We start from the raw sequence: 26,738 nt of genomic DNA, 5'->3' as shown, positions 1-26,738 counted from the left end.
TCTCCCTGTCTTGCAGAATACCCTTGGGGGAATTCTACTGCCAAGCTCATGACATTTGTAATAAAACTTCTCTTTCCATCCTATAAAAATAATCCCATAATGCATTATGAGCATTCTTATAGAGAGCACCCAAACCCTGGCTTCACATTTTTCGGTAGTAGGAGTTATAGCACAAAGGAAAATGCCTCTTTGTTTGCTTAGAGAAACTGTCTAGAGGTTGAGGAATTGCAGGTATTTATGAACAATTTATGTACTTTCTCTGTTTTGTTAATTTTGTCAATATTCTTTAAGCATGTTTTTAAATGTTTATTATATATTCACAATCTATTGTCACAAGATTAGACTTTGGTTCTAGTTGTCATGCTCTAATTTTAAAAGTGCATTTATTAATAATTACTTTAAATGAAATATTTTAACTACATCACTGTTCTGAGAGCTGGTTTGTTGTAGTGGCTAAGATACCAGGCTAGAAACCAAGAAACAGTGAATTCTAGTCCTGTCTTAGGCACAAAGCCAGCTGGGTGACCTTGGCCAGTCACTCTCTCAGCCCCAGTAATAGGAAGAAGGCAGTGGCAAACCACTTCTGAAAACTTGCCAATAAAAATGCAGGTCCTTGTCCAGGCAGTTGTCAGAAGTCAACACTGACTTGAAAGCACCCCCACACCCCCAAACCACTGCTTTAATTATGTTCTATTGGAATGATTCCTTCAGCAGGAGATCTACAATGCTACCAAAGGACTTTCTGAGCATCTTTCTTTCTATTTTTAATTCAGCATATTATAGAAGAACCGGATTGTAGAAAGCTGATCTTAGGGCAATGCATTTGTAGAGACAAACTTTTATGCTGGCAATATCCATGATCATAAGATAAGCACCAGCTAACTAATAGGGCTGGCAGTGCTTCAGATTTGAAAGCAGAAAACTTTTGGAATTTATGGGGATGGACCATAAATTGGTCCATCTGTTGCTTAAATCTATATGTTCCTCGGATTGTGCTGCAGTGATGAAGGACAGTTGCACAATCCTGGGAAAAGGCATAGCTGCTTTAAGGAACTGTAAGCAGATGCTGCATGAATGTCCCCATGTTCTCCAAAATACCTTTTGGCCTTAAGATCTGAAGCATTGCTCGGATCTGGGGTTCAGTTTGGTATGGCATTATTTTGTACACAGGCATGTCAAGTTAAAATGGACTTTTTAATGGTTTGTGTCATTGGGAAATATTTCATCTTCTTAAAAACAGTGCTTGCAGATGCAGTTTCAACTGTTCTTTTATAAGTACAAAATTGCATCTTAAAATAATAATAGTATTACAGTTATTTTCAATGAAAATAATTACTAATACCAGCTAACTCATTAAAACTCATTGCTTTAATTCATAACTTTTTTATTCCAGAACTTTTCTCACATTGTTAGGAATTGCTGAGTTGTGTTAATATGTCCTCTGTCTGTCCTCTCCTGTAATCCTTTCTTAATGCTGCTTCAGTAGATTATTTGCAGCATGTCCTCAACAATGAGGAATAATCTGTTTACAGTAGGATCTTTTCCTCTTTCTCCAACAAGATGTTGTCTTGGGAATATGCCAGTTCTGCATATGATTCCAGTGAGGTTGTATAGAATACTCTGTGGACCCAGAGCAGTTGCCTGGTTGACTAATAATAAGAAATACTTGCAGAGAAATCTTGAAGTATTGAGAATCAGGTATAGATTTAAATAATAAATGGATGGTTTTGTTTTGCTCCTTGCTCCCTTTTTCAGGCTGTATACCCTCTTCTACACTTCCTCTGTTATGTCACTGAACAGAAACAATAGCATTGCCTGCAGTGAAATGCATTAAATTTCCAGTTCCAGCGTCTTTTAAAGAAAACCCTGTATATATTCTAATGTTTGTTGTTCATTTTCACTAGCATCCTATATACCCAGTTAATTCTTATCTCATATAAGTTTCCTTTGTGGATTTCAGGTGTAGGTTAATGGCAATTTCAGTGTTTCGTTTTATCACTGTAATATATAAAACATGTGAGAGTATTCCAGAGAAATGTGTTTCATATTTCAGCCCATCGATGATTTTGTTTTCGTACTAAATTCAAGAACAAAGATATAGGAAGTACAAGTCTCTGCTCCCATGCTTTTAAATACAACTAGCCTGGAAATCTGAATGTGCAAGATAATAGTAATACGCACAAGGGGTGACCTGGTAAAAAAGGCCTCAGGTAGAAAACGCAATTATAAATGAAATAAGTAAAAAAAATCAAAGATAAAAAGCATATGTCATCAAGCCTCTTCTCCAAGTCATGCATAGATTTATTATTCTAATGTGTATTTTATTTATTTCGTGTCCAGATCAAACTTTGCTCTGCCTAAACATAGCCACTGCCACAGCTTTGTCATTAGTTTGTTGTAGGTCATTGACAGTACAAGGCTCTGTCAATAACCAGCACACCATCAGATGCGCCAGATCTTGATTCTAATGTGTATAATATGCGTATAATACAATGTATCTGTGTAAGGGATATAGCCTTTGTAGCTTTTGGTCTATTAATAGATTCAGTATACAGACTGAGTCCTGTGCTGCTTTAGAGGTAAGAAGGAATATTTGCATTTGCAAGAAAGTTATCTTGTATTCTATTGTTTTTAGTTCTGTTACTTCTGATTTTATTTATTTACTTACAATATTTATACAGTCACCCACGTCACAAGAAGCGACTCTGGGCAGCATACAGCAAAAAGTATAAAAACAGTAAACATGTCAAACGCAGTCATATTAAAAAAGTTCACACACACACACACACAAACACACCATTCAATCAGCAACGGAGCCACCTCAAGATCTCACCGGTCCCCTGAGACCCCCAGGCCTGATGACAAAGCCAGGTATTGAGGGACTTCTGGAATAAGGAGGGACGGAGCTGACCTCACTTGGGGGGTGGAGAGAATCTTCCATAAGGCGGGCACCACAGTAGAGAAGGCTGGCCTCCTCAGGCCCACCAAGTGTAGTTCCCTGAGAGATGGGACCCACAGCGTGCCTCTCTTGCCAGATCTGATGGGATGAGCAGATGTAATTGGGGAGAGCCAGTCCCTCAAATAACTCGGCCCCAGGCCATGAAGGGCTTTAAAGGCCAAAAACAGCACCTCGAATTGGTCTGGGAAGCAAACTGGAAACCAGTGCAGCTGGTGGAGCAGAGGTGTAACGTGCAGTTCTAGAAACACACACAGCAGCCCGCACCACTGCATTTTGCACTAGCTGAAGCTTCTGGATATTCTTCAAGGGCAGCCCCATGTGGAGTGCATTACAGTAATCTAATCAGAAGGTGACTAGGGCATGAGTGACTGGGAATAGAGCCGATCCAGGAACAGATGTAACAGGAGCACAACATGAAGCTGTGCAAAGGCCCTCCTAGCCACGACTGCCACCTGCTCTTTGTGCAGGAGTTGTGAGTTCAGGAGGACACCCAGACCCCACTGAATGCATAATTTTTATATAAAGAATGTTGGTTCAATATTGTGTATTATACAAATGCATTCCCTTGTTGTATTTAACATTTTCTATAAAATATGCTTTGTTGTTATCAAGGATCCATGTAAGGATGGCAGCTTTTTTCCATTTGCTACTATATTATTTCTGGATAGAGTGGTTATAATACTGACAGAAGACTGCTGACTTAAGCAACTACTATGACAGGTTACTTACTCGTATAACAGCACCATTCTGAAAAAGAAACACTCAAGATTTTTGAGCATTTGGCTAACTTTTACAAAATGAATCGTTATACAACGCTGAAGCAACTTGGGGATGGAACTTACGGCAGTGTTCTAATGGGGAAGAGCAATGAATCAGGGGAGCTTGTGGCCATCAAAAGGTATGTGCCATTATATCATGTTTGTTTAATACTTAACAGCACAGTCCTATACATGTCAACTTCTAAGATTGCTGTGAGATCAAACTATATCGTTGTGCTGCCATATTTTTTTTCCCACTTTACTACCTTTGGTAACATAATGCCTTTCTTTGCTGTCTTAAACATATATGCTGCTTAAGTAGGCTAGTCATGTTACTTTATGGCAGAGCAGCTGCCTCTACCAGCTTGAACTCTGTCTTCATTACTTGTGAATCAAAATGCTTTTATGGTCTGTATTTGTCATGAGTAAGGATGGCGAGCAGGGGGCTCCCACCCAGACTGTCAAGCGCATGCGTAGCACTGAGGAACTGTTCAGCCATTCAAAGAGACACAGATCGGGACCGCCTTAACCTTTGGGGTTTATATGGCTGGGTTTTCCCACACCTTCTCAGTTTGTTAGGATTCTTGTTAAGTACTACTAATAAATATTAGAGACCAAGTCATCGTCTCAGTGTGTTTCCTGGTAATCAGGACAGTATTCAGATATTGCTAGCTAAAAATTCTTTGCAGTGGTTTGTGCTACATATTACATTTTGGCAAGATGAAATTTTAGACTCAATAATTTGTTATTAACTAGAGCAGATTGAAATTATATTAGAATAGATCTCTCTGTTGTATGCCTAGTTAGGAAGCAACACCTACCCAATGTTGATTGATCTCAAAAAGGTAAGCAGATTTGGAACTGGTTAGTACTTGACTGGGAGACCATTAAAAAGTCCCAGGACTGTGAAGTCAGAGAAATAATCACAGAAGACTGCAATAGCAGACCTTTCTATATAATTGCCAAGAAAACTACATGGACTTATCCATGAAATCACCCGTAATGTCAGCACAAAGGAGATGTTACTTTTAAGCCAAGGATAATTGATATGAGAAATCAGTAAAAAAAACTCTGAGGAGAAGCCCGCTGGACTTGGAGGTTTTGTTTTGCTTTGTTTTACATGTGGTTGCCAATTTGAAGTAATAAAGAACCATCAGTATCTCTTCATGAAGTCAGCAAGAGTTGAACTTGACTCAAAGGACCTTTTACCTTCAACCTGTTATCGTAAAGCATTCTGACATTGGAGATTTCAGGTTATTTGTTGTTCTGCCAAGCTTGGGCTAGCAGGATGGAAATAAGAGAGAAGTAGTGTTTGTTATTCTGTTTCTTTTTTTGTGGCCATTTGAAAGAATTGAATTCCCTCCTTGTGAAGCTGATAGAAGGTAATAAATCTACACTAGCTGTTGGATTTGTTTAGATGCTATACAAATTTGAGAACATGTTGGGGAATTAGGAGTGCTTTGGATACAACAGATGCACAGTAACTTTCAAGAGATTTTTTTTTAAAGTAACCTGAGAACAGAAGGGTGTTTCTCCTGTTGGATTTCCCTTTCCAAAAGTTAGAGTCTGAGTAATAATATTTTAAAGCTCAGTATATTTTAACAAGTTTTTCAGAGGTTTTTTTGGTGAGTATGATTCTCTTATATTATTTAAGATTTCTTTTAATTTTTATTTCAGAATGAAAAGGAAGTTCTATTCCTGGGATGAATGTATGAACTTGAGGGAAGTTAAGGTAATGATGGTAGTATGATAATTTTAATAATATATTTCAACCTGATAGGATAGCAAATCTGGGGGATTTACACTGAACAGAATCTAAGGGCCATTCTTCTCTATAATCAGTATCTAGAAGGAAAAATGAGTTGTGACGATCTTGGCTACTTCGTGTTGCTAAAGGTCATTTATAGTTTATGCAACTGGATTTGTTTATACTAAAATGGAAACTGCTGTCTACCCTTACCAGCCTTCTATAGTGTGGCTTTTTGTAGGCAATAATTTCGTCTGGATTGTATAGACTAGACAAACAAGGAAGAAAAGGCACCCAGACAAATTTAACTAACATACAGATTTTTTTTATGGCCATATGATACTTTGTAAATTTTAAAGATCTACACATTAGGTTTAGTTTGCATCCTAAGTTGTAATGGAAATGAAATCTATATTTCAATTGCGATTGTAATTGGTAAATACTGTATTTCTATTCGAGTTTTTACTGACCTCCTTCCCAAATCAAAACTATTTGTTTTCTTATATTGTAGTCTCTGAAAAAACTTAATCATGCCAATGTAATAAAGCTGAAAGAAGTCATTCGAGAAAATGACCATCTTTATTTTGTGTTTGAATATATGAAGGAAAATCTCTACCAACTTATGAAAGACAGGTATGTTTAGAACCAATCTATTTTCACATTCTTCAATAATTCTCTGTACATCACAAAAAATACAAGATAGTTTAATAAAGTACAGTTTTTAATGTTTGACATAGTGGTTGAGTTTTTAAACAGTTTTTTAATAATGAGTAAGCCACAGTGCCTGATTCACATTTATTTGTTATGCTAAACCATAATGGATTTGTACTATACACTAAGCCAGAATTGGGAACCCCCTGGAACTTATGCTGTTCTCAGATTACACTGTTGGAATTTGATAGCAAAATATTCCATTTCAAATGGTATAAATTTTTCTAAAATAAAGATCAAATTTGTACATTTTTGCCCTTAAGCCTCTTTATGATTTCCCCCCAAACAAGCCAGTTTTTTCAAGAGTCCTCACAATTGAGTAATTAAAAATAAAACCCAAAGGTTGAAGCAGTTTTCCACTGTGCTAAAGTCATGGCAGGCCATGTAGGATTTTGAAACAGGAAATAATGTACTTTTCTCCTTTTTCTAACAGAGAACTTCTCCTGGTTTCTAGCATTTTTTATGAATAGAAGGGTGCCAGTTTTTACTGAAAATTGAGTTCTTTAAGGTCACTGATCTTATCTGTAACAATGATTTTTTCATTGAGAAAAACCATTGCATTTGACTTCAAGAACTTGAAGTTCTTCTAAATTCTTTATTGCTAACCAATAAGCAACAAATTTAAATTACAGCTTGTTATGCTATTATCTGTCATGCTGCTTTTGCTAAGATTAAGCCAGAATTGCTGTGATGGCCACAATGCATACAGTATTGGTCAGCTTTTTTATTTAATGTGATCATTATTATGTGGAGTTGTTATCTTTCTGTATTACTTTATTTTAAATTTTATTGCCTATTGGAGCAGAATATTTCATGATCATCTAACCTGATGGTTAACTGGTAAAAATTTGGCCTGTATAAAGGGGAATAAATTATCTTCAGTGAAGTGATTCAGGCCATGGAAGCAATGTGATCAAAGCTAAGAGGTCACCTGATTTGTCTTGACAAAACAATTCAGATGACTTCAAAGCTAGCCAGTGCTGTGGGAGAAGGCTTCTCTAGTCCAATAGCCTACAACATGCACCAAAGCTACCCAACTTGGAAGACCTCTGGCACATGCTGAAGCTGCCTGGGTGACCTCCAGACAGCAGTAGGGAGAAGGCTTCTTTCAGCCTTTGCTCACCAAGAAGAATCCTGTCAGCTATTTCCATAGTGTGAGTTCTGCCTGCAAGACCATATTCCAATATTTTCTCATTATTCTAATCTAGGCTAAACAGACCAAAGATAGTTCCTTAGTTCCAGCATGAGCAGTCACATTTGCTGTTTAACTGTAGACCTAGGTGATTTTGATGTGGTTAATTAAACCACAATAATTAAGTGGTTTGTTTGCAAGCCACCAAAAGTCATATATATGAGATGGGGGGGCTATATAAATGGGAGTTAATTAATTAAAGTGGTGTCCTGTGGTTAGTATAACAACATTAAAAGGATTGTTAGCCTAACAGTTTTATATGTGGGTTAAAATTCTGCTGCTTAGGGCCTATGAATATCAGAATCTATGTCCTTGTGCCCTGGTCAAATGTTATGTTTATCTGTGGATACCTGGGCAACCTGGCATACCTCAACATGATGTGGCATGCAAGGTGTTCATCTATTGCTTGTAGAGCATTACATACCTTGGGAGTTGGTTTTAATTGTCTACATGAAGAGTTTTAGAAAATTTGAGAATAATTGTGATCTTTTAACATTGTGATTGATATACATCCTTTGATATATACAATATATACATTTACTAAAAAAATATAGCTAGTATTAAACATGATTCCTCTATGATTAAAATTCAAAAGAACCAATATGGTATATTTGACCTTTTTTTTGTGAAGCTAATGCATCAGTGTTCAATGAAAGTGGTTGCAATTCTCAGTGAGTTCTCAAGGTGCTCATCAGAAATTTTAATTCTAATTTTGCTTTTCGTGTGCTTCATCCTTGAAAATAGTTGCTCACAAATGTACGTGTTGCCAAAAAGAGATGTCATGAATAAGGCGTGATTGTGAAGTGAGGGATATTTTTCTCTGGGAAGACAGTCCAGTAGAGAGACATGATCACATTTTTCTTTGAGTTGAATGTCTGAGTGCAATTCTATGCATTCCATTTGAAAATTGGAGTCGAAAATATACCAAAATATTGATGATTTTTCTGGAAATCTTGAAACCTGTTCTCAAATTCCTGTATCAAACCGAAAAGCAAGGCTGCATATTTTTTGCTGTTTGCAGGACTGTGTTTAGCCAATGTATTAAAATGTACAAAATTATTTTCCATAACTTGAGCTTGCCATACTTTAGGTTTCATTTCAAACACTGTTATGGTTTGAAACATTGCAGTGATAAGTTGGTTTTCACCTTGAAGATGCATGTTTAACTCATTTAAATGAGCGGTCAAATCCACCAAAAATGCTAAATCTGTGAGCCATTTTTCATCTTCAAGTTCTGGCACAAATTTTCTTTCTGATTTCATAAACGACTTGATTTCATTTTGCAAATCATAAAATCTTTTCATCATTTTACCCCGACTTAGCTACCGTACTTCAGAAAAGTAAAAGATGTCCCCATAATCAGCATCCATACTTTTAAGGAACTCCTGGAATTGGCGATGATTCAATCCCATGGCCCTTATGAAATTTGCTGCTTTGATCACAATTTGCATGACATCCATTTTTAAAGCTTTCGCGCATACATTTTCTTGATGTAGAAAGCAGTGATACTTCATCAAATGTGAATTGCTGGCGGCATTTGCATCATTTCTATCAATTTTGTAAGTCCCTCATTTTTACCAACCATCGCCAGGGCACCATCAGTAGATATACCAAATATATTGACAATGCTTAAAGAAACTCACTTTAATGTCATTTTTACTGCTTCGTACAAATCAAGAGATTTAGTTGTGTCTTTTAATGGCACCAAAGAAGCCATATCTTCAGTGACATTATTTTTGTTACCAATAACTCTAATAAAAAGGGCAAGTTGAGCCGTTTCTGTAGCACCACTACTTTCATCCATCACCAAAGCATAAAATTTGAAATTAGCAGCTTCACTCTTCAAACTTCTTTCGATAGGTTTTCCTATTTCTTCAATTTGCCTGGCTATAGTCTGTTGAGACAAACTGATTTTAGAAAAATCACTTTTTTATCAGGACAAATTATATCTGCCACGCTTTCCATACATTGCTTAATAAACTCACCATTGGTAAATGGTTTTGATTTTTTTGCAATCAGATTTGCTACCAAATAACTAGCTTTTATAATAGAGCCCTTCTGAGTTTTGACTTTAAAAAAAACAAACTGTTGAGACGACAGACTTTTTTTCAGTTCTGCTAATTTGTCTGTATGACAAAGTCCTTGATAATGCTTCAAATTGGCAGCATGTTTTTCCGTATAAATGCCTTTTCAAATTGTAGTCTTTGAAAACTGACACATTTTCCCTACAAATTAAGCATAGTGCCTTAGTATTTGTCTCAACAAAAAAGTAGTCATCTGTCCATTTTTCATTGAATACTCTTCCTTCATCTGCGATTTTTCTTTTTTTCTTTTCTTTTTTGGGTTCAGTTTTCTGTTGAAACAACGTTGGAGCCATGCTGGAATAAATTTATTTAGGAATAAATATATTTTTTAAGAAATAACACAACAAGCCCATCATAAATTGTTAGGTAGGCAAATAAACAAAGCAAAGTTTAATAATCAAATAAGAAAACTTACATGTCTACTTAATAATAACAACAATAAATGCCTGTCGTCACAGAACACATGTAGGTAGGTTGAAATATTATATATATCGCCAAGTCGCCACAAGCTGACGTGTGTAGCGGGTGGCAGCGGCAGTGTTAGCATTGCACTGCCCCTCCCCACACAGCATTCCGTTGTTTCTACCTACGCAGTCCGCGCTCGAGTACCGTGCAATCAAGTCACGAAAAAAATCGCAAAATAATGTTAAAAGTTTACGATTTTTGGGGACAGTATTACTAGCTGTTCAGGGCCACATGTGGCCTGCGGGCCGCGTGTTGGACATCCCTATGCTAAAGTATATTTGTTTTTATCTGAAAAATCCTGTTTTTCTTCACCTTGCTAATTTGTTCCATTACAGAAATAAACTGTTTCCTGAGTCTGTCATCAGGAACATTATGTATCAGATACTACAAGGGTTAGCTTTTATCCATAAACATGGTGAGTCTATTGCTGCTATAGTACTGTGTAATATTACGAGTGAAGATGTTAATGTATACTTTATCAGATAGGAGACATACTTGTGTTTTGTGTTTTGTGGTACCAATATTCCAGTAAAAAAAAGTTTAAAATAATTGTTAAATAAAATATTTTAGGAGAAAATCAGATTATTTTAAGAATCAAACATTCCAAAATCCCAGTAACTACAATCCCCTCCTTTTTTTTTTTTTCATTCGCAGTTACTGAAAAGCAACAATTGATCTCTGTCCTTCTATGGAACAAATAGCATCATTTTTTTTAAAAAGTGTTTCAACTACTTAAACATTTGAACATTTAATATTATTGTTGCTGCAAGTAAATGACATACTTTTTAAAAAGCTGTTTTGGCTGTATTACATTAATATAAAAGGGTATGAAGAAGGTAGCATTAAATGTAGGCTGAATTGTGCTTACCAATTGAAGCAAATTATGCTTAGGCTGAATTTTATTTTAAGCATGAAAAAATCTGTTCCAGTGATTTATTTTTCTTCATTAAACATATACTATTCTTAATTTCATTCAGTATCTCAAAAAATATCTAATTTAAAGTTTTGATAATACACCTTTGATTTATGATTGATTAATTTAAAAAAAAGATTATGAATTAAAAGTAGTTTGACCCAGTTAGTAACAGATATCTGAAACAGATTAGCTTCCAGTTATACATGATTGACAAGTTTCTGAAGTTTGTATTTAGTGTAATTTTGAAAACAAAATTTAAAAGCAGATCTTGTGGCAATCCATGTAATACAGAAGAAATAATGGTATTATTAGTATAATTTGAAATTGACACCATAGTTATTCATTTATTTAATCTACATTCATATATACAGGATTTTTTCATCGGGATATGAAACCTGAAAACCTTCTTTGTATGGGTCCAGAACTTGTTAAAATTGCTGATTTTGGGTTGGCTAGAGAACTAAGATCTCAGCCTCCATATACTGATTATGTTTCTACCAGATGGTAAGTATGAGATTTAATAGGGGCTTCATTTATCTTATAAGTCTCTTGACAAGTTACCAGTTATTTCTCTTCATCCATTTCAGGTATCGTGCACCTGAAGTTTTACTGAGATCCTCTATTTATAGTTCTCCTATTGACATTTGGGCCGTTGGTAGCATAATGGCTGAACTATATACACTAAGACCGCTTTTTCCAGGAACAAGTGAAGTTGATGAAATTTTCAAAATTTGCCAGGTGTTAGGAACTCCAAAGAAGGTAAAGTATTTTGAAAATGCATACTACCACAATTGGTGGGAATAAAATTAATAGTACAGGTAGTCCTTGGTTAATGACCATTCAGTCAGCAACCATTTGAAGTTACGATGGCGCTGAACAAGTGATGGTAACCACCAGTTCTCAAAGTTCTGGCCATCCCAGCACCCCCCGAGCACATGATTGCAATCTGGGCACTTGGCTCCCTGCTCACACTTATGATGGTTGCAGCACCCCCCAGTCACGTGATCGCAATTTGCAGCCTTCCCTGTCAGCTTCCCACAAGTAAAGTCAGTGGAGAAGCCAGCAGGGAAGGTTGCAAGTTGCTTGGATAAGTCTCCCCTACCTGTGCACCCTCCTTTAGCCCCACCAGGCTCACACTGCACCTTCCCCATCACTCGAGCACCCTCTCCTGCTTGGCATCAGCTACCCCAAGCCCTGCCGCGCTCGAACTGCACCTCCCTTGCCACTCATGCACCCTCGCACAGCCGGCAGCAGCCAACCCAAGCCCTGCCACACTTGTGCTGTGCCTCTCCACCACTTCCGCACCCTCTCCCATCCAGTAGTAGCCAACCAAGCCCTGCTGTGCTTGCACTGTGCCTGCCCCGCCACTTGCATACACCCTCTCATTCAGCAGCAGCCGCCGGCCTGCTTGCCAGCTGCCTGGGACTTGCAACTTTCTGCCAGCTTTCCCACTGACTTTGGTTGTTGGATGCTGGCAGGAAGTAGCAAGGCAGTGCTCACTTAACGACCCATGATCCTCGCTTAATGATGGCAAGGAAGTCACAAGTTGCGGTCACCTGACATTGTGCTTAACAATCGTGGGTGATTTGCTTAATGACCGCAGCCAGAACTGACATCAGAAGTTGGCACGGTCACATGACATTTCACTTTATGACCGTGTTGCTTAGCAATGGAGTTGCCTGTCCCAACTGCGGTTGGTAAGTGAGGACTACCTGTGAAACAAATTAACCATTATCAAAATAATAGTTGCAGACTTTCAACAATAAACAATAAAAATGACTTTTATTTTAGTTTTAAAGACTATTCTTGTTTGTCTACTTTACAGAATGATTGGCCAGAAGGATACCAACTTGCTGCTGCAATGAATTTTCGTTTCCCTCAGTGTATTTCACTAAATCTAAAGACTCTCATTCCAAATGCCAGCAATGAGGCATTATATCTCATGAGTGAAATGTTGAATTGGGATCCAAAGAAACGACCAACAGCAACTCAGGTATGCAGGCTTGTGGTATTAGCAGTATGGCAATTTTGCTTATATTATGAGTGTAAGCTAATTCAAAAAATCTCACAAACGGATGAGTCATTAATGAGCACTACATCAGAACCAGAAAGGTTTTTGTTAGAAACACTTGCACAATATACAGAATAATTCTGTAATATTTTTTTAAATTTATTTATTTTCTATCCTGCCTTTATTATTTTTATAAATAACTCAAGGCAGCAAACATACCTAATACTCCTTCCTCCACCTATTTTGCCCACAACAACAACCCTGTGAGGTGCATTGGGCTGAGAGAGTGTGACTGGCCCAAGGTCACCCAGCTGGCTTTTATGCCTAAAGCAGGACTAGAACTCTCAGTCTCTACTTAAATAACTAAGCGCATGGGCTATATCTTAAAAGGAAAGAAAACCTCTCATTTCATAAGATTAACTGTAAAATGCATTGTTATGTATTTGAAGCTGTAGTAAATATAACAAGATGGAAGATGTACTTTGTCAGGAGGCAAGACACTGTGTGTATGACTGTAGTTGAACAAAATCCAGAGGGCCGCATGTTATCTACCCTGCTTTAGGGAAATCAGGAGGTCATCAACAAGGAATCTGTCATTCTTGGTGTTTGATCTGACTTTATGTATTGATATTTCCCAAAAGTTAATGTGTATGTCTTTTCCTGCTGATCTTCAACTACCCCTTTAAGACTTAAGTGTTTCTCAAAGCTTTGGATAAACAAAGAGAAATAATTGGCCACTGCATGATTACTAACTGCTGTATACTGAGCATTTGAGGAAGGTGTGAACAGAAAAATAGATTTTAAATTTTATTATTATTAATTTCACGCCCTTTAGATGCATAACTGCATTTCCACATACTGAACTTTTAAGGCTCACTATGATGATGATGATGATCAGGATCAGGATCAGCAGGCAAACATATACTTAAGCCAGATGGGGCCAGGAATGATGTACTAGAAAAGAATTATGTTTAACAAGGTATATGGAAGTAGAAGGAGAAGACCACAGGTAAGATGATGGTTCAGTGAGATTATTAGAATGATTTTGGAAAATTACTAGTGGCTTGGGCATAACTTAATCAGTTTATAGTTAATGGGAGATTTGAACTGGGAGCATCCTAGCTCACATTCCTAGTCACTAAACTGCAGTAGTTTTGTTTTCCACGAAATTAAAAATCCCTTTTGACTCCAGTAACATTGGTCTGTTTAATTTTGCATGCCTTTGCATATACTTTATTTTTCTACACTCTGTTTGACAGGACCTTTAGCTGTCTTATACTTAACACTGTTGTCTTTTTCCTCAGGCATTGAAGTTTCCTTACTTCCAAGTGGGCCAGGTTTTAGGACCACCTCCACAGTGCATGAATCAGAAACAGTCACATCCCAAGTTAACAGAACGAAAGCCATCTCTGCCCAAACTGGAACATATATCAAAATTAGAAGCTGTATCTATGCCAGAATCTCAGTCTTCACTAGATGTATCTGATAAGCTACAGTGTCTGTCAAAGAATAACCAACATCCCCTCCAGCCACTGCAACTGCCTCAGAATGCAGGGAATCAGCAACTATCAGTACAGCAGCAGCCTCAGTCATTCCTTCCAGCCATCAGTAAAAACTCAACAACAGTAAGTTGCACTCAGAAACTGCTTATGAACAAGTTTATAATTGGTCCAGAACGGCTCAGTTCAAATCACTTTGAGAGGTAGTTTTACAGTATATTCTTATGAATTCAACAGCACTTCATCACATATTAATGCAAGTACATTTTGGGTTACTATTTAACTTATCATTTCTTTAACCCTGTCTTCATAAAACAACTTTTCTGCACCTCTTAATGTTCCCCTCCGTGAACCACTATAGATTTTCTTTAGTTTTTCCAATAATTTTTTATTTTCTTCTCCACTCTGTAGTTTGTGCTGTTTCTGCACACCCCATGGTTATTCCCTGGGTTTTTTTCTCTAAACACACATCTTTATTTCCTTATCTCTCAGTTACATACTTTTTCTATTTTAAATCCTTCTTTGTAGTTGTGCTCTTTTTTCTATTTACTCCATTCCCATTTCCATATCTAGTCCTAGATTAATTTGGCAGCAACGATACACCTGGCATTTGCTTTCTTTCACAGGAATGTATGATTATAGTGGGTCATGTATTATCATTCTTTAACTGATGCAAACTCCACAATGTTTCTGAATTCAGGGGGAAGAGAAATAAAACAGAATATATTGTAAGCATTTTCCCATTCGTTCTTCCCACCATTGTTAGGTCTGTATGGGATGCAAATATTCCCTCAAAAAGGTGGGAAAAGAATATAGGAGATTAGTATGTGGAATGCTGTCAGGGAGATGCTAAGAGGAAAGAGGCTGCAGTTGGCTCATGCTACTTAAATCAAGCCAGGTATATGTGTGGAACATTGCCTAACCATTATGCATCTAACCCATTTTTGCTGGTCACATGGTAGGGCAGAGGACCAGTTTAGACAACTCCAGAATTCCTTTCCTCTCAGTTATTTCTGCCTTGTAATATTTGTGGAGTATTATGTTTTATACTTTGCTTAGTGTGAGAACAGGGTAGGATTTACTTGATTTCTATATTCAGTACTCCTGCAACCCCCACCCCGCCATTTCCAGTTTTTCCAGTTCAACATAGTAATGTAAAATTCTAAAATCTATTGGAAGTAACTTTTACTTTTTGTAATCAAAACAGAAACACATAACCATAGGATCCTCAAATGGTACAATGGGTATGAAAAACTGCCGACGCCGGTGGGGTCAAACTATGTTAAAGAATGTGGATAGTTGGGATGATTTTGATGATGCAGAATTTGGAATTTCTTATTTTAAGAAGCCCAGCATTATGGTGTTAAATGAAAAGAAAACAAAAGAATCACTTTTTAGGTGAGGCATTACATTTTTGCTATTTGTGATTAATATATATCTCTCCATCTGGCCCTGATAAAGTTAAATGTATGTATCTTATGCTATCTTATCTTATGTAGCTTTTCCTAACATGTAGGATTAACACCTTTTGGAATGCGGAAATGATAACCAGTCTTTTAAAAAGAGGGTGTGGTTAGGCTACTTCTAAAGAAACAGACTTGATCCAGAATATGAAAATAATTATAAACTACTTGCTAGCATCCCTTGTTTGACAAGGTACCTGGGCAAATAGCTGATTATCAGCTCGAGGATAACTAGGATGGAATTGATGTTCTGATTTTATTTCAGTCCAGTTTCAGGCCTGGTTTTGGAAGACAAGTTTCCTTGGTACTTATTTGGAATCTACTGATGTAGGCTTTCACAGCCAGTATCTGTTGGGCAGTATTGAGCTTCAGGGTTTAGTGACGGTGGTTTAGACAACAGATTTCCTGATATTTCGCCAGAGCTGGGGCTGGTGTCTTCGGAGGCAAGATCACAGGCAACTGAGCAGGGACTGACTGGGCTCCTGTCTGTAGAGCCAGGTGTCCTGACTTTTGATTGGTCTTTAGCCGAGCTATTTGGAATTACTTATGCCAGGAAATGGGCAAGTGTTATATAACCCTGCTGATCCTTTTGAACCTCCCAGTAGTTTTCAATACCAACAACCATGATATACTTCTGGATAAGCTATTTGAGCTGCATTATGGGAGTATTGAGTTAGAATGTTTATATTACTACACAGATAACAACTTCAAAGGTAGTATTGCAGTTCAGCCATCTACTTATCAATATCTATCTTAAACCACTGAGAGAGATTATTTGAGGACATGGGCTAAGTAGTCATCATAAGGTACCAGGACACAGATGATAGCCAACTTTACTTTTTTTTTTTCTCATCTCATCAAGATCAAGTCGGCGAGGATAATGGTCTAAGTTAAATAATTAAGGTAGCCTAGACAAGAATGAGATACTGTTTGCACATGGCTTTTTTGTTGATTTCAGTGAAGTTAATTTTTAAAAATTAATGAACTTTTCTGCATTTTAACAAAATATTTTATTAGCTTAATATTCTAATGTCCTATATTTTATTTTATTATCTTTCTTAGCAGTTTAGAAATTTAATAACTAAACTTTTAAGTATTTTAGATTTTCCCTAGTATTTGATTTTAGGTTGGGTGATCTATTCAAAAAATTCCTTTTATCTTCTTACGAGCTTTGTAACTTTTACAAGGCTGTATAAAAATTAATTTAAAAATTATGAAAGTTGAAGTTCATCTATTCTGAGGCTTTCTGTGGCAATATGCTTTTTATCAACTTAAACTATCTAAACAAAAATCACCTTGCAACAATCATCTACACTTTGGTAACTTTCTATTTTTGGACTAATGCAATCAGTGTTTTATATGTGAAGTTTACCTTTCCAACTGGTATGGAATCTTCATTTAATTCAAAACAGGATAGCTGCAGTGCTAAGTGTAACTGGCTAATCCAATCACTTTAAGCCATAATGTGCTTATTTGTTCCTGAGATTGATTCAAAGTACTGGTTTTAATGTGCATTCCTAAATAACTTGGGGCAGGCTACTTGAAGGGGCATCTCCTTCTTTATTTACCTATCCAGATCTTAAGGTCTCCATCTTAAGACTCAAGGCAAGGTGGGTGGCTACAAGAGAAATGGCCTTTTTTGTGGTAGCACTTTGTCTGTGGATTTCACTCCCCAGAGAGGCTTGCCCAGGACCTACGTTATGGCCATTTCCAGGTGAAGATTTTTCTTTTTTCCCCAGACAATATTTTTTGTAAGTGTTTTTAGAACTTTGCTATTTTAATGCTTTTATTATCATTGTTTTATGTGGTATTTATTGCCATTTATTTATTGCCTGATTCTATATTGCTTTCTATCTTGTTTTACGTCTTTAAAATAATGTTTTAATTTATTTGTCCGTTACTGAGAGAACGGTGGGTATTGAGCAGTCTAGAAGCACAATAACAAATGAATTGTGTACAAGTTGTAAGGTCAATGGGTGCTTTAAATATTGTAATATTTTATATTAACATAAATATATCTAGACATGACCTCAGTGGATTTTCTTAGAGGAAAGTCTAACGTCTTTGTCCTGCTTCTTACAGAGCAAACCAAAATAAGAAAGACATTTATTGTTACTACCTCATGTACAAGTAAAATAAAATTCTTCATATTTGTATTTGGAGAAGTTTTACATTATTTGCTCTTATGCTGTAATGCTTAAATTATATACAATTATTGTAGCTGGAAAGGTACATTTTGCTGAAGTGATAGTATTGTTTAGCCACATGTCCAAAGATAATTGGACAAATTTGTAAGTAGATCTTCAGTAATTAATGCTCTGAGTTTCCAGAGGGAACTGCAAAAGATATTATGACACTTTAAGGACTAAATATTTATAATGGTGGCTTTAGGTGGCACAGACTTTAATTGCATGACAAGACTATTATCAACTACAGTTTAGTCCAAACATATCCAACAGCTTTTTCCCCAGGGCAGCGCAGCTGCAAACCCACTTATGCATAACATATTTTCATGCAACCGCGCTGTGTGAACCAGTGTAATGACCTATTTTTTTTTAGTAGAAATAGACATTGTGCAAGGCACAACTGCTAGAGCCACGGGACTGCTGAAATCTCACAAAATGCCAATGATTTGGCAGAGGGCAGAGACTCCTCCTGAGGATGGTTGTGGCTGGCAATCCCTGCTAACCCCTGGAATAGGGAATCAGCACTGGATCAGCAACATGATTACCCTTTTTTCCAAGACCACCCCTTAAAAAAAAGCAAGAAAGTCAAAGGACATATAAAGAGTCATATTCATATACATCACAATCATTCTCCACAGGGTTAGTAAGGATCAACTACCTGCTGTTTTTTGAACCATGGTGTTTACAGGAAGATCCTCTTTGGAAGAGGTTTGCTTTCATATAGTTTCCTATTGCATGCTAAGTGCTGTTCAAGTGTGTGCTGAATGAAAATGCAACAGTCCTAAGACTATAACTTTGTTCTTCTGGACTGAGAGTTAATTTGTGATGTTCCATCATCTTAATTTTCAGCGTTCCTGAGTCTAATCCCCCTACCTCTGACCAGTCAGGAGAAAACAAAATTATGAAGAGAAATGACTCTGGAATATCAACTACTTCAGCAAAACAGTACTATTTGAAACAATCAAGATACCTTCCTGGTAAGAGGCACTTATTTAATGCATTATCAGACTGAGTGAACAAAGTGTGTGTGTGTATGTGTTTATTTCCCTTCATTTGATTACTGTCTTTTTGGATTTAAGTGTTTTTTGTTCAGTAATCTCATTCCATGTAATACACTGCTGTAGTGAATGTGGAAAAGAATCCACTTGAAGATGTCCAGACAGTGAAATAATAACAGGACAGTTAGCTGACCTGTCCACCCAGGTAATAGGCGGAAATAACAAAGCCCAAGGAATTCAGATGTCAAGGAGCCCATCAGGAGAATAGTTTTCCCCTCTCAGGTAGGCTTTAATAGCTGCCATTTTGCCTTTGCTGTTTGTATTTTCTCCTTCAGGGCTGGCTGAAGCAGGGTAAGGGCAAAGCCCTAATCCAGCAGCAACTGAACTAGAATCTAGTAATTTGAACAGCAATCTAGGGTCTGTGAAGCTGGCTGTGATACAGATTCTCTTTTATTTTTTGGTCTGAGATCAGGTTTATGGGAGATCTGAGGGAGCAGCTACTTCCCTGAACTGATAGTAACTGAGATCAGTCTTTTAAGAAGGTGGTTTGTTCTCCATTTTCTTTTTAACTTTCATTGACTTCTCTGAACTTTATATATATAATAAAATTTAGAATTCTTAGTGAATCAGTGGTGATAATTCTGGGGAAGAGATCTAGCCTGTAGCATATGCATCCCAGCCAGGCCAGGCTACTGAAGAAGGGATTGCCACTTACTTCCTCCTTCCTTTCTTGCCCTGTCATTGGCAGAGATTTCTCTTGAGTAAAGTTGCTGGTAGAAGCATAACTTGCTGGCTGAGGAGCTGTGGGGCTGAGGTGGAGCAAGGTTGTGGGAGGAGCGTTTGAAAACTCCTCATAAGAATCAGCAGAGGTCCCAGCCTCCACGCCCCATCCATATGTGTGCATGTGCACCCCATTACAGTTAAAAGTATCAATAATAACTTGTGATATGATAGATATAACAGTTTGATAATCCAAGGCAGAAGACCAGTATTCTTACTGGGTATGTCATAATGGCTGTATGGGTTGTGACCATAATTCAGTTGCACAGCATGTACTTTTCATGTGAGTTTGGTCTTTGATAACTCTAGTTGCAGCTTATTTGTAATTGAACATGGACAGCAGACAGAAAAAACTTGGAGAGGCATGCTATTTAGATTAGATACACCAGTGACCTATCTTTAGGCTAGGTTCACATCTTATATAATATATGATTTAGGTCACTGTGGCTTGTTAAATAAACCACTGTTGGCTGGATTTATATATCAGTTAATAAGTATCCCTTTTACAAATACCTGATCCATTTCTTATGGCATACCTAAACATGTCTACTAGTTCAGTGCACTGGAATACTTCCAGGCACAAATGTCTGGAGAATGGGATATGTATTCTTGAAACTGAATTCTGGCATAAAGGTTTGGGATTTTTTTGGCACATTCACCTACTAATATTATGTAGGTTTTACTTTTTTCGGTAACTCCCAATTCCAAAAACTGCTTTATGAAGTAGAATCTTTCAAAAAAATATTAGAAGACTTAAATACCTCTCATATTTATGAAGCACTACAGGTAGACCTTGCTTAACGACCATTCATTCAGTGACCATTTGAAGTTATGATGGTGGTGAATAGTCCTCAAAATTATGGTCATTGCAGCGCCCCCACAGTCACGTGATCAAAATTCGGACACTTGGCAGCCCGTATTTACAACTACAGGGTACGCTTCAACTCCCCCTACCTGCCTATCTCCCCACCAGCTCTGCCCTTTTGGCTGCCCTGCACTCCGCTGCTTCAGCAAAGGATCGTTACCTTGTTGTGGTGCTGAAGCTTGAGCACCTCAGTGATGCCATGAGCTAAACCGTGAAGGGCCACCCAAGACGGGAAGGTCATGACAGAGAGGTCAGACTAAATGCGATCCCTGGGGAAGGTAATGGCAACCCACCCCAGTATTCTTGCCGTGAAAACTAAATGGATCAGTACAACCAGAGATATGTTGGTATACCATCGGAAGATGAGACCCCCAGGTCGGAAGATGGTCAAAATGCTACTGGGGAGGAACAGAGGATGAGTTCAACTAGCCCCAGACGTGATGACGCAGCTAGCTCAAAGCCGAAAGGACGGCTAGCGGCTGACGGTGCTGGTGGTGAACGGCGAATCCGATGTTCTAAGGATCAACACGCCATTGGAACCTGGAATGTAAGATCTATGAGCCAAGGCAAATTGGATGTGGTTATTGGTGAGATGTCAAGATTAAAGATAGACATTTTGGGCATCAGTGAACTGAAATGGACTGGAATGGGCCACTTCACATCAAATGACCACCAGATCTACTACTGAGGACAAGAGGACCACAGAAGAGATGGAGTAGCCTTCATAATTAATAGCAAAGTGGCTAAAGCAGTGCTTGGATACAATCCAAAAAATGACAGAATGATCTCAATTCGAATTCAGGGCAAACCATCTAACATCACAGTGATCCAAATATACGCCCCAACCACAGATGCTGAAGAAGCTGAAGTAGAGCAGTTCTATGAGGATCTGCAGCACCTACTGGACGACACGCCTAAAAGAGATGTTATTTTCATCACGGGAGACTGGAATGCTAAGGTGGGCAGTCAAATGACACCTGGAATTACAGGTAAGCATGACCTGGGAGAACAAAACGAAGCAGGACATAGGCTGATAGAATTTTGCCAAGACAACTCACTCTGCATAACAAACACTCTCTTCCAACAACCTAAGAGACGGCTTTATACATGGACTTCACCAGATGGACAACACCGAAATCAGATTGACTACATCCTTTGCAGCCAAAGGTGGTGGATATCTATACAGTCGGTAAAAACAAGACCTGGAGCTGACTGTAGTTCAGATCACGAACTTCTTCTTGCACAATTTAGGATCAGACTAAAGAGATTAGGGAAAACCCACAGATCAGCTAGGAATATGCAGTGGAGGTGAAGAATAGATTTAAGGGACTGGACTTAGTAGATAGGGTCCCGGAAGAACTATGGACAGAAGTTCGCAACATTGTTCAGGAGGCGGCAACAAAATACATCCCAAAGAAAGAGAAAACCAAGAAGGCAAAAGGGCTGTCTGCTGAGACACTAGAAGTAGCCCAAGAAAGAAGGAAAGCAAAAGGCAACAGTGATAGGGGGAGATATGCCCAATTAAATGCAAAATTCCAGAGGTTAGCCAGAAGAGATAAGGAATTATTTTTAAACAAGCAATGCACGGAAGTGGAAGAAGACAATAGAATAGGAAGGACAAGAGACCTCTTCCAGAAAATTAGAACCATCGGAGGTAAATTCCAGGCCAAAATGGGTATGATCAAAAACAAAGATGGCAAGGACCTAACAAAAGAAGAAGACATAAAGAAAAGGTGGCAAGAATATACGGAAGACCTGTATAGGAAGGATAACAATATCGGGGATACCTTTGACAGTGTGGTCAGTGAGCTAGAGCCAGACATCCTGAAGAGTGAGGTTGAGTGGGCCTTAAGAAGCATTGCTAATAACAAGGCAGCAGGAGATGACGGCATCCCAGCTGAACTGTTCAAAATCTTGCAAGATGATGCTGTCAAGGTAATGCATGCTATATGCCAGCAAATTTGGAAAACACAAGAATGGCCATCAGATTGGAAAAAATCAACTTATATCCCCATACCAAAAAAGGGAAACACTAAAGAATGTTCAAACTATCGAACAGTGGCACTCATTTCACATGCCAGTAAGGTAATGCTCAAGATTCTGCAAGGTAGACTTCAGCAATTCATGGAGCGAGAATTGCCAGATGTACAAGCTGGGTTTAGAAAAGGCAGAGGAACTAGAGACCAAATTGCCAATATCCGCTGGATAATGGAAAAAGCCAGGGAGTTTCAGAAAAACATCTATTTCTGTTTTATTGGCCATTCTAAAGCCTTTGACTGTGTGGACCATAACCAATTGTGGCAAGTTCTTAGTGGTATGGGGATACCAAGTCATCTTGTCTGCCTCCTGAAGAATCTGTATAACAACCAAGTAGCAACTGTAAGAACAGACCACGGAACAACGGACTGGTTTAAGATGGGGAAAGGAGTACGGCAGGGCTGTATATGCTCACCCTACCGATTCAACTTGTATGCAGAACACATCATGCGACATGCTGGGCTTGAGGAATCCAAGGCTGGAGTTAAAATCTCTGGAAGAAACATTAACAATCTCAGATACGCAGATGATACCACTTTGATGGCTGAAAGCGAAGAGGAACTGAGGAGCCTTATGATGAAGGTGAAAGAAGAAAGTGCAAAAGCTGGCTTGCAGCTAAACCTCAAAAAAACCAAGATTATGGCAACCAGCTTGATTGATAACTGGCAAATAGAGGGAGAAAATGTAGAAGCAGTGAAAGACTCTATTTCTAGGTGCGAAGATTACTGCAGATGCTGACTGCAGTCAGGAAATCAGAAGACCCTCAATCCTTGGGAGAAGAGCAATGACAAATCTCGATAAAATAGTTAAGAGCAGAGACCTCACACTGACAACAAAGGTCCACATAGTTAAAGCAATGGTGTTCCCTGTAGTAATGTATGGCTGTGAGAGCTGGACCATAAGGAAGGCTGAGCGAAGGAAGATCGATGCTTTTGAACTGTGGTGTTGGAGGAAAATTCTGAGAGTGCCTTGGACTGCAAGAAGATCAAACCAGTCCATCCTCCAGGAAATAAAGCCAGACTACTCAGTTGAGGGAATGATATTAAAGGTAAAACTGAAATACTTTGGCCACATAATGAGAAGACAGGACACCCTGGAGAAGATGCTGGTGCTAGGGAGAGTGGAAGGCAAAAGGAAGATGGATGGATGATATTCTAAAGGTGACAGACTCGTCCCTGGGGGAGCTGGGGGTTTTGACGACCGACAGGAAGCTCTGGCATGGGCTGGTCCATGAAGTCACAAAGAGTCAGAAGCGGCTAAACGAATAAACAACAACAAGCACTCCGCTGCCCCTGCCCCCCCCAGCTGACCTTTGCCATCTTCTTCCTTCCGCTGCTGCTGAGGCATGCCTGGCCAAGGCAGCTGCTGGCCCTTAGCGAGGACTGACACCTGAGGCGTCATGAAGGGTCAGCAGCTGCCTTGGCTAGGCACACCTTGTCAGCAGTGGGAAGAAGAAGACAGAGAAGATCAGCTGGGGGCGGCAGGGATAGGCCGCCTCAGTAGAGGGCAGGGTGGCCAGAAGGCCAGAGGTGAGGGGGAGTTGGCGAGTGGGGAGATTTGAAGTGGAGGCAAGTGTGGCAGGGCAGCAAAGCCTTGTCTGCTGAAGGGAGCTTGCCAGGCCCCAGCTGGGAGGAGGCAGCAGGGTGAAGTGGCAGTTCACACAGGGCAGGAGAAGTTGAGGTCCTTGCCTAACAATGGCTCGGTCCTCACTGACCACAACTGGGACTATCAGAATTGCCATCCCTAAGCAGTATGGTCATGTGACATTTTGCCTACTGACTGCTTTGTTTAGCAACAGAAATTCCAGTCCCAATTAGGGCCGTTAAGCAAGGACTACCTGTAACTTAAATTATTTATTACAGCAGTTTCTTTAAGGATTAATTTTTTTCAAATATGGATCTAAAATTAGTTTCTATAGGAAGTAGCGGCTCTTTTTTATCTTCCTGTATGCATATCTTCCTGTATGCATGCAGATAAGAGCCTCGTGTGGCACAGAGTGGTAGGCGGCAGTATTGCAACTGAAATTCTCCCCACGATCCGAGTTCGATCCCAGAGAAAGCTGGATTCTCAGATAGCCGGCTCAGGTCGACTCAGCCTTCCATCCTTCCGAGGTTGGTAAAATGAGCACCCAGCTTGCAGGGGAAGGTGATGACTGGGGAAGGCAATGGCAAACCACCCCGCTCTATAGTCTGCCAAGAAAACGTTGCGAAAACGGCATACCCCCAAAGGGTCAGACATGACTCGGTGCTTGCACAGGGGACCTTTCACTCATGCATGCAGATAGCCACCTAACAAAGCATATATTGTGACTACCAGAGCTATAGACAGAAATTAACCTTTAACATAATTTCTTAAAGGTGTAAACCCTAAGAATGTTTCCTCAGGAGCAGCCACTAAAGAAAGAATCCATGGTACTTGGAACAATCCTTTGTTTTCAAAATCAATAGCACCCATTGGAGGTCTGTCTTTCAATCAAGTCAATGCAGGTAATTAATGTAATACAGTATTGCACACCATATATTGTTTTTAATATATTTTATAAAATTTTTCATGTTTGCAATTGTTTTCAAGCATGCCCTTTCCCAGTTTAACATGCATAATTTTGAATAGTGGTTTGGATTCAAATAGAGATGATCACAACACTCATGCAACCAGAGGTTGTTTCTACATTTGATGACATTGTACATTTGTTAGCTTTTCAGTAGTGGAAAATATATATCCAGATTTACAAGAGATTGTGCCTCCCACTTGAATATGTATAAGTGATGTGTCCAAATGAATGTATGTATGTGCTTGTGTGTTTAGATAATCAGGGCATGTAACTTTCTTGCTAGATTGTATAAATAGATTAACTGGATTTAAGTCATAGTCGTGACATTGTTAACCCCCAGTTTACTAACTTGTAAGTGGCATATATTACGGATTTCATTTTATTGTGTGCAAGAGAAGTATATATTAAATATGCTAAACATAGTGCAGAAGGCTTTTCTTTTCTAGCCAACGAGAATTGCTAATATACAGTATTCATGTTACAAATTAACTTCCATGATTCTTTCATTGGTTTGAAACCAGGTCAGAGAAGAAAGTAGAAATTTCCAAATTGAAACACACTACACAGAGGCACAGACAAAACACATACAGGTAGTCCTTGTTTAGTGACTGACTGCAATTGGTTCCAGTGAAATGGTCACTAAGCGAACCACATGACAGAGAGAGAGAGATGCTGCGAAGATCACTGGTTGCTGCTGTCTCATTCAGATACAGTTCTCTCCTTCCCTAACCCCTTTCTTCCCCCTTTTCCACCTCTGGCATAATCAAGCAATCACTTCCTGAGCTGCCTTTCTCCCCAGCACAAGCACTTCCCTAAAAAGTGCTAAGGGCAAGCTAAGAAGTTCAGTTCTGGGATCTTAATTAGTTGATTAGACCCCTCCAGACCTTAATCAGTTTCACACTGAAGGCATTTGTTGTGGTAAATGCTGGCATGGGTCCCAAAGTTACTTTTTCATCACTGTCCTAATTGCAAATGGTCACTATCCAAGGCAGTCGCTAAATAAGGACTATCTCCTTAAAACAAATCTACATACCATCACTCTCACAAAACAACATGTGCAGAATGCTCAGGTAACATTCCCACCCAAGTTTCTTATCATCCCTGTCTTCCTGATACTTCCTCCTAGTTTACCTTTTTTCTTTTTTTCTTGTCATTCCCTGAAGGCAATTAATGCTCCAAAATGAAGTATTGGATGGTTCCACCTACCATTTTTATTTTTTAAGAATGCTCCTGGGGCTAAGGTGGGGCCCATCCATATATGGATGAATTAGAATGAAGGGCTAAGGCTGAAAGAATTCTGCATTCAAAAATAGTTCAGTATGAGAACTGAGTTCATAGTCTTTGCATAAAATCATTCCTGGTTATGTCAAGAATCTGGGAGTCAGAAATAATTGTCCACTGTTGGGGTAAATTATATATTTTAGTAGGATTGATTGATTGATTATTTAATTAATCAATCAATCAATCGATTTATATAGCTGCCCATCTCAGTACTTGACCTGACTCAGGAAAGATG

The 26,738-nt window shown here is 38.6% G+C and overlaps 1 protein-coding gene across 3 annotated transcripts in view; it reads left to right on the top strand.

Moving 5' to 3' along the window:
* The window catches only part of MAK (male germ cell associated kinase), a 43,872-nt gene that overhangs the window by 3,686 nt on the left and 13,448 nt on the right, over window positions 1-26,738 (top strand). For all 3 annotated transcript variants that reach the window (XM_063298884.1, XM_063298883.1, XM_063298885.1), the window contains exons 2-12: window positions 3,572-3,857; window positions 5,395-5,449; window positions 5,976-6,097; window positions 10,252-10,331; window positions 11,204-11,336; window positions 11,420-11,591; window positions 12,658-12,825; window positions 14,148-14,468; window positions 15,550-15,740; window positions 18,841-18,968; window positions 25,029-25,157. In XM_063298884.1, coding sequence (XP_063154954.1) covers window positions 3,757-3,857; window positions 5,395-5,449; window positions 5,976-6,097; window positions 10,252-10,331; window positions 11,204-11,336; window positions 11,420-11,591; window positions 12,658-12,825; window positions 14,148-14,468; window positions 15,550-15,740; window positions 18,841-18,968; window positions 25,029-25,157 — 1,600 coding nt within the window. In that variant the 5' untranslated portion in view covers window positions 3,572-3,756. The remainder of the gene's footprint in view (window positions 1-3,571; window positions 3,858-5,394; window positions 5,450-5,975; window positions 6,098-10,251; window positions 10,332-11,203; window positions 11,337-11,419; window positions 11,592-12,657; window positions 12,826-14,147; window positions 14,469-15,549; window positions 15,741-18,840; window positions 18,969-25,028; window positions 25,158-26,738) is intronic.

Source organism: Candoia aspera, chromosome 3 (assembly GCF_035149785.1).
Source record: "Candoia aspera isolate rCanAsp1 chromosome 3, rCanAsp1.hap2, whole genome shotgun sequence".
NCBI lineage: Eukaryota > Metazoa > Chordata > Lepidosauria > Squamata > Boidae > Candoia > Candoia aspera.
Note: the sequence above shows the minus strand (reverse complement) of the source record. Positions and strands in the feature narration are given on the sequence as shown.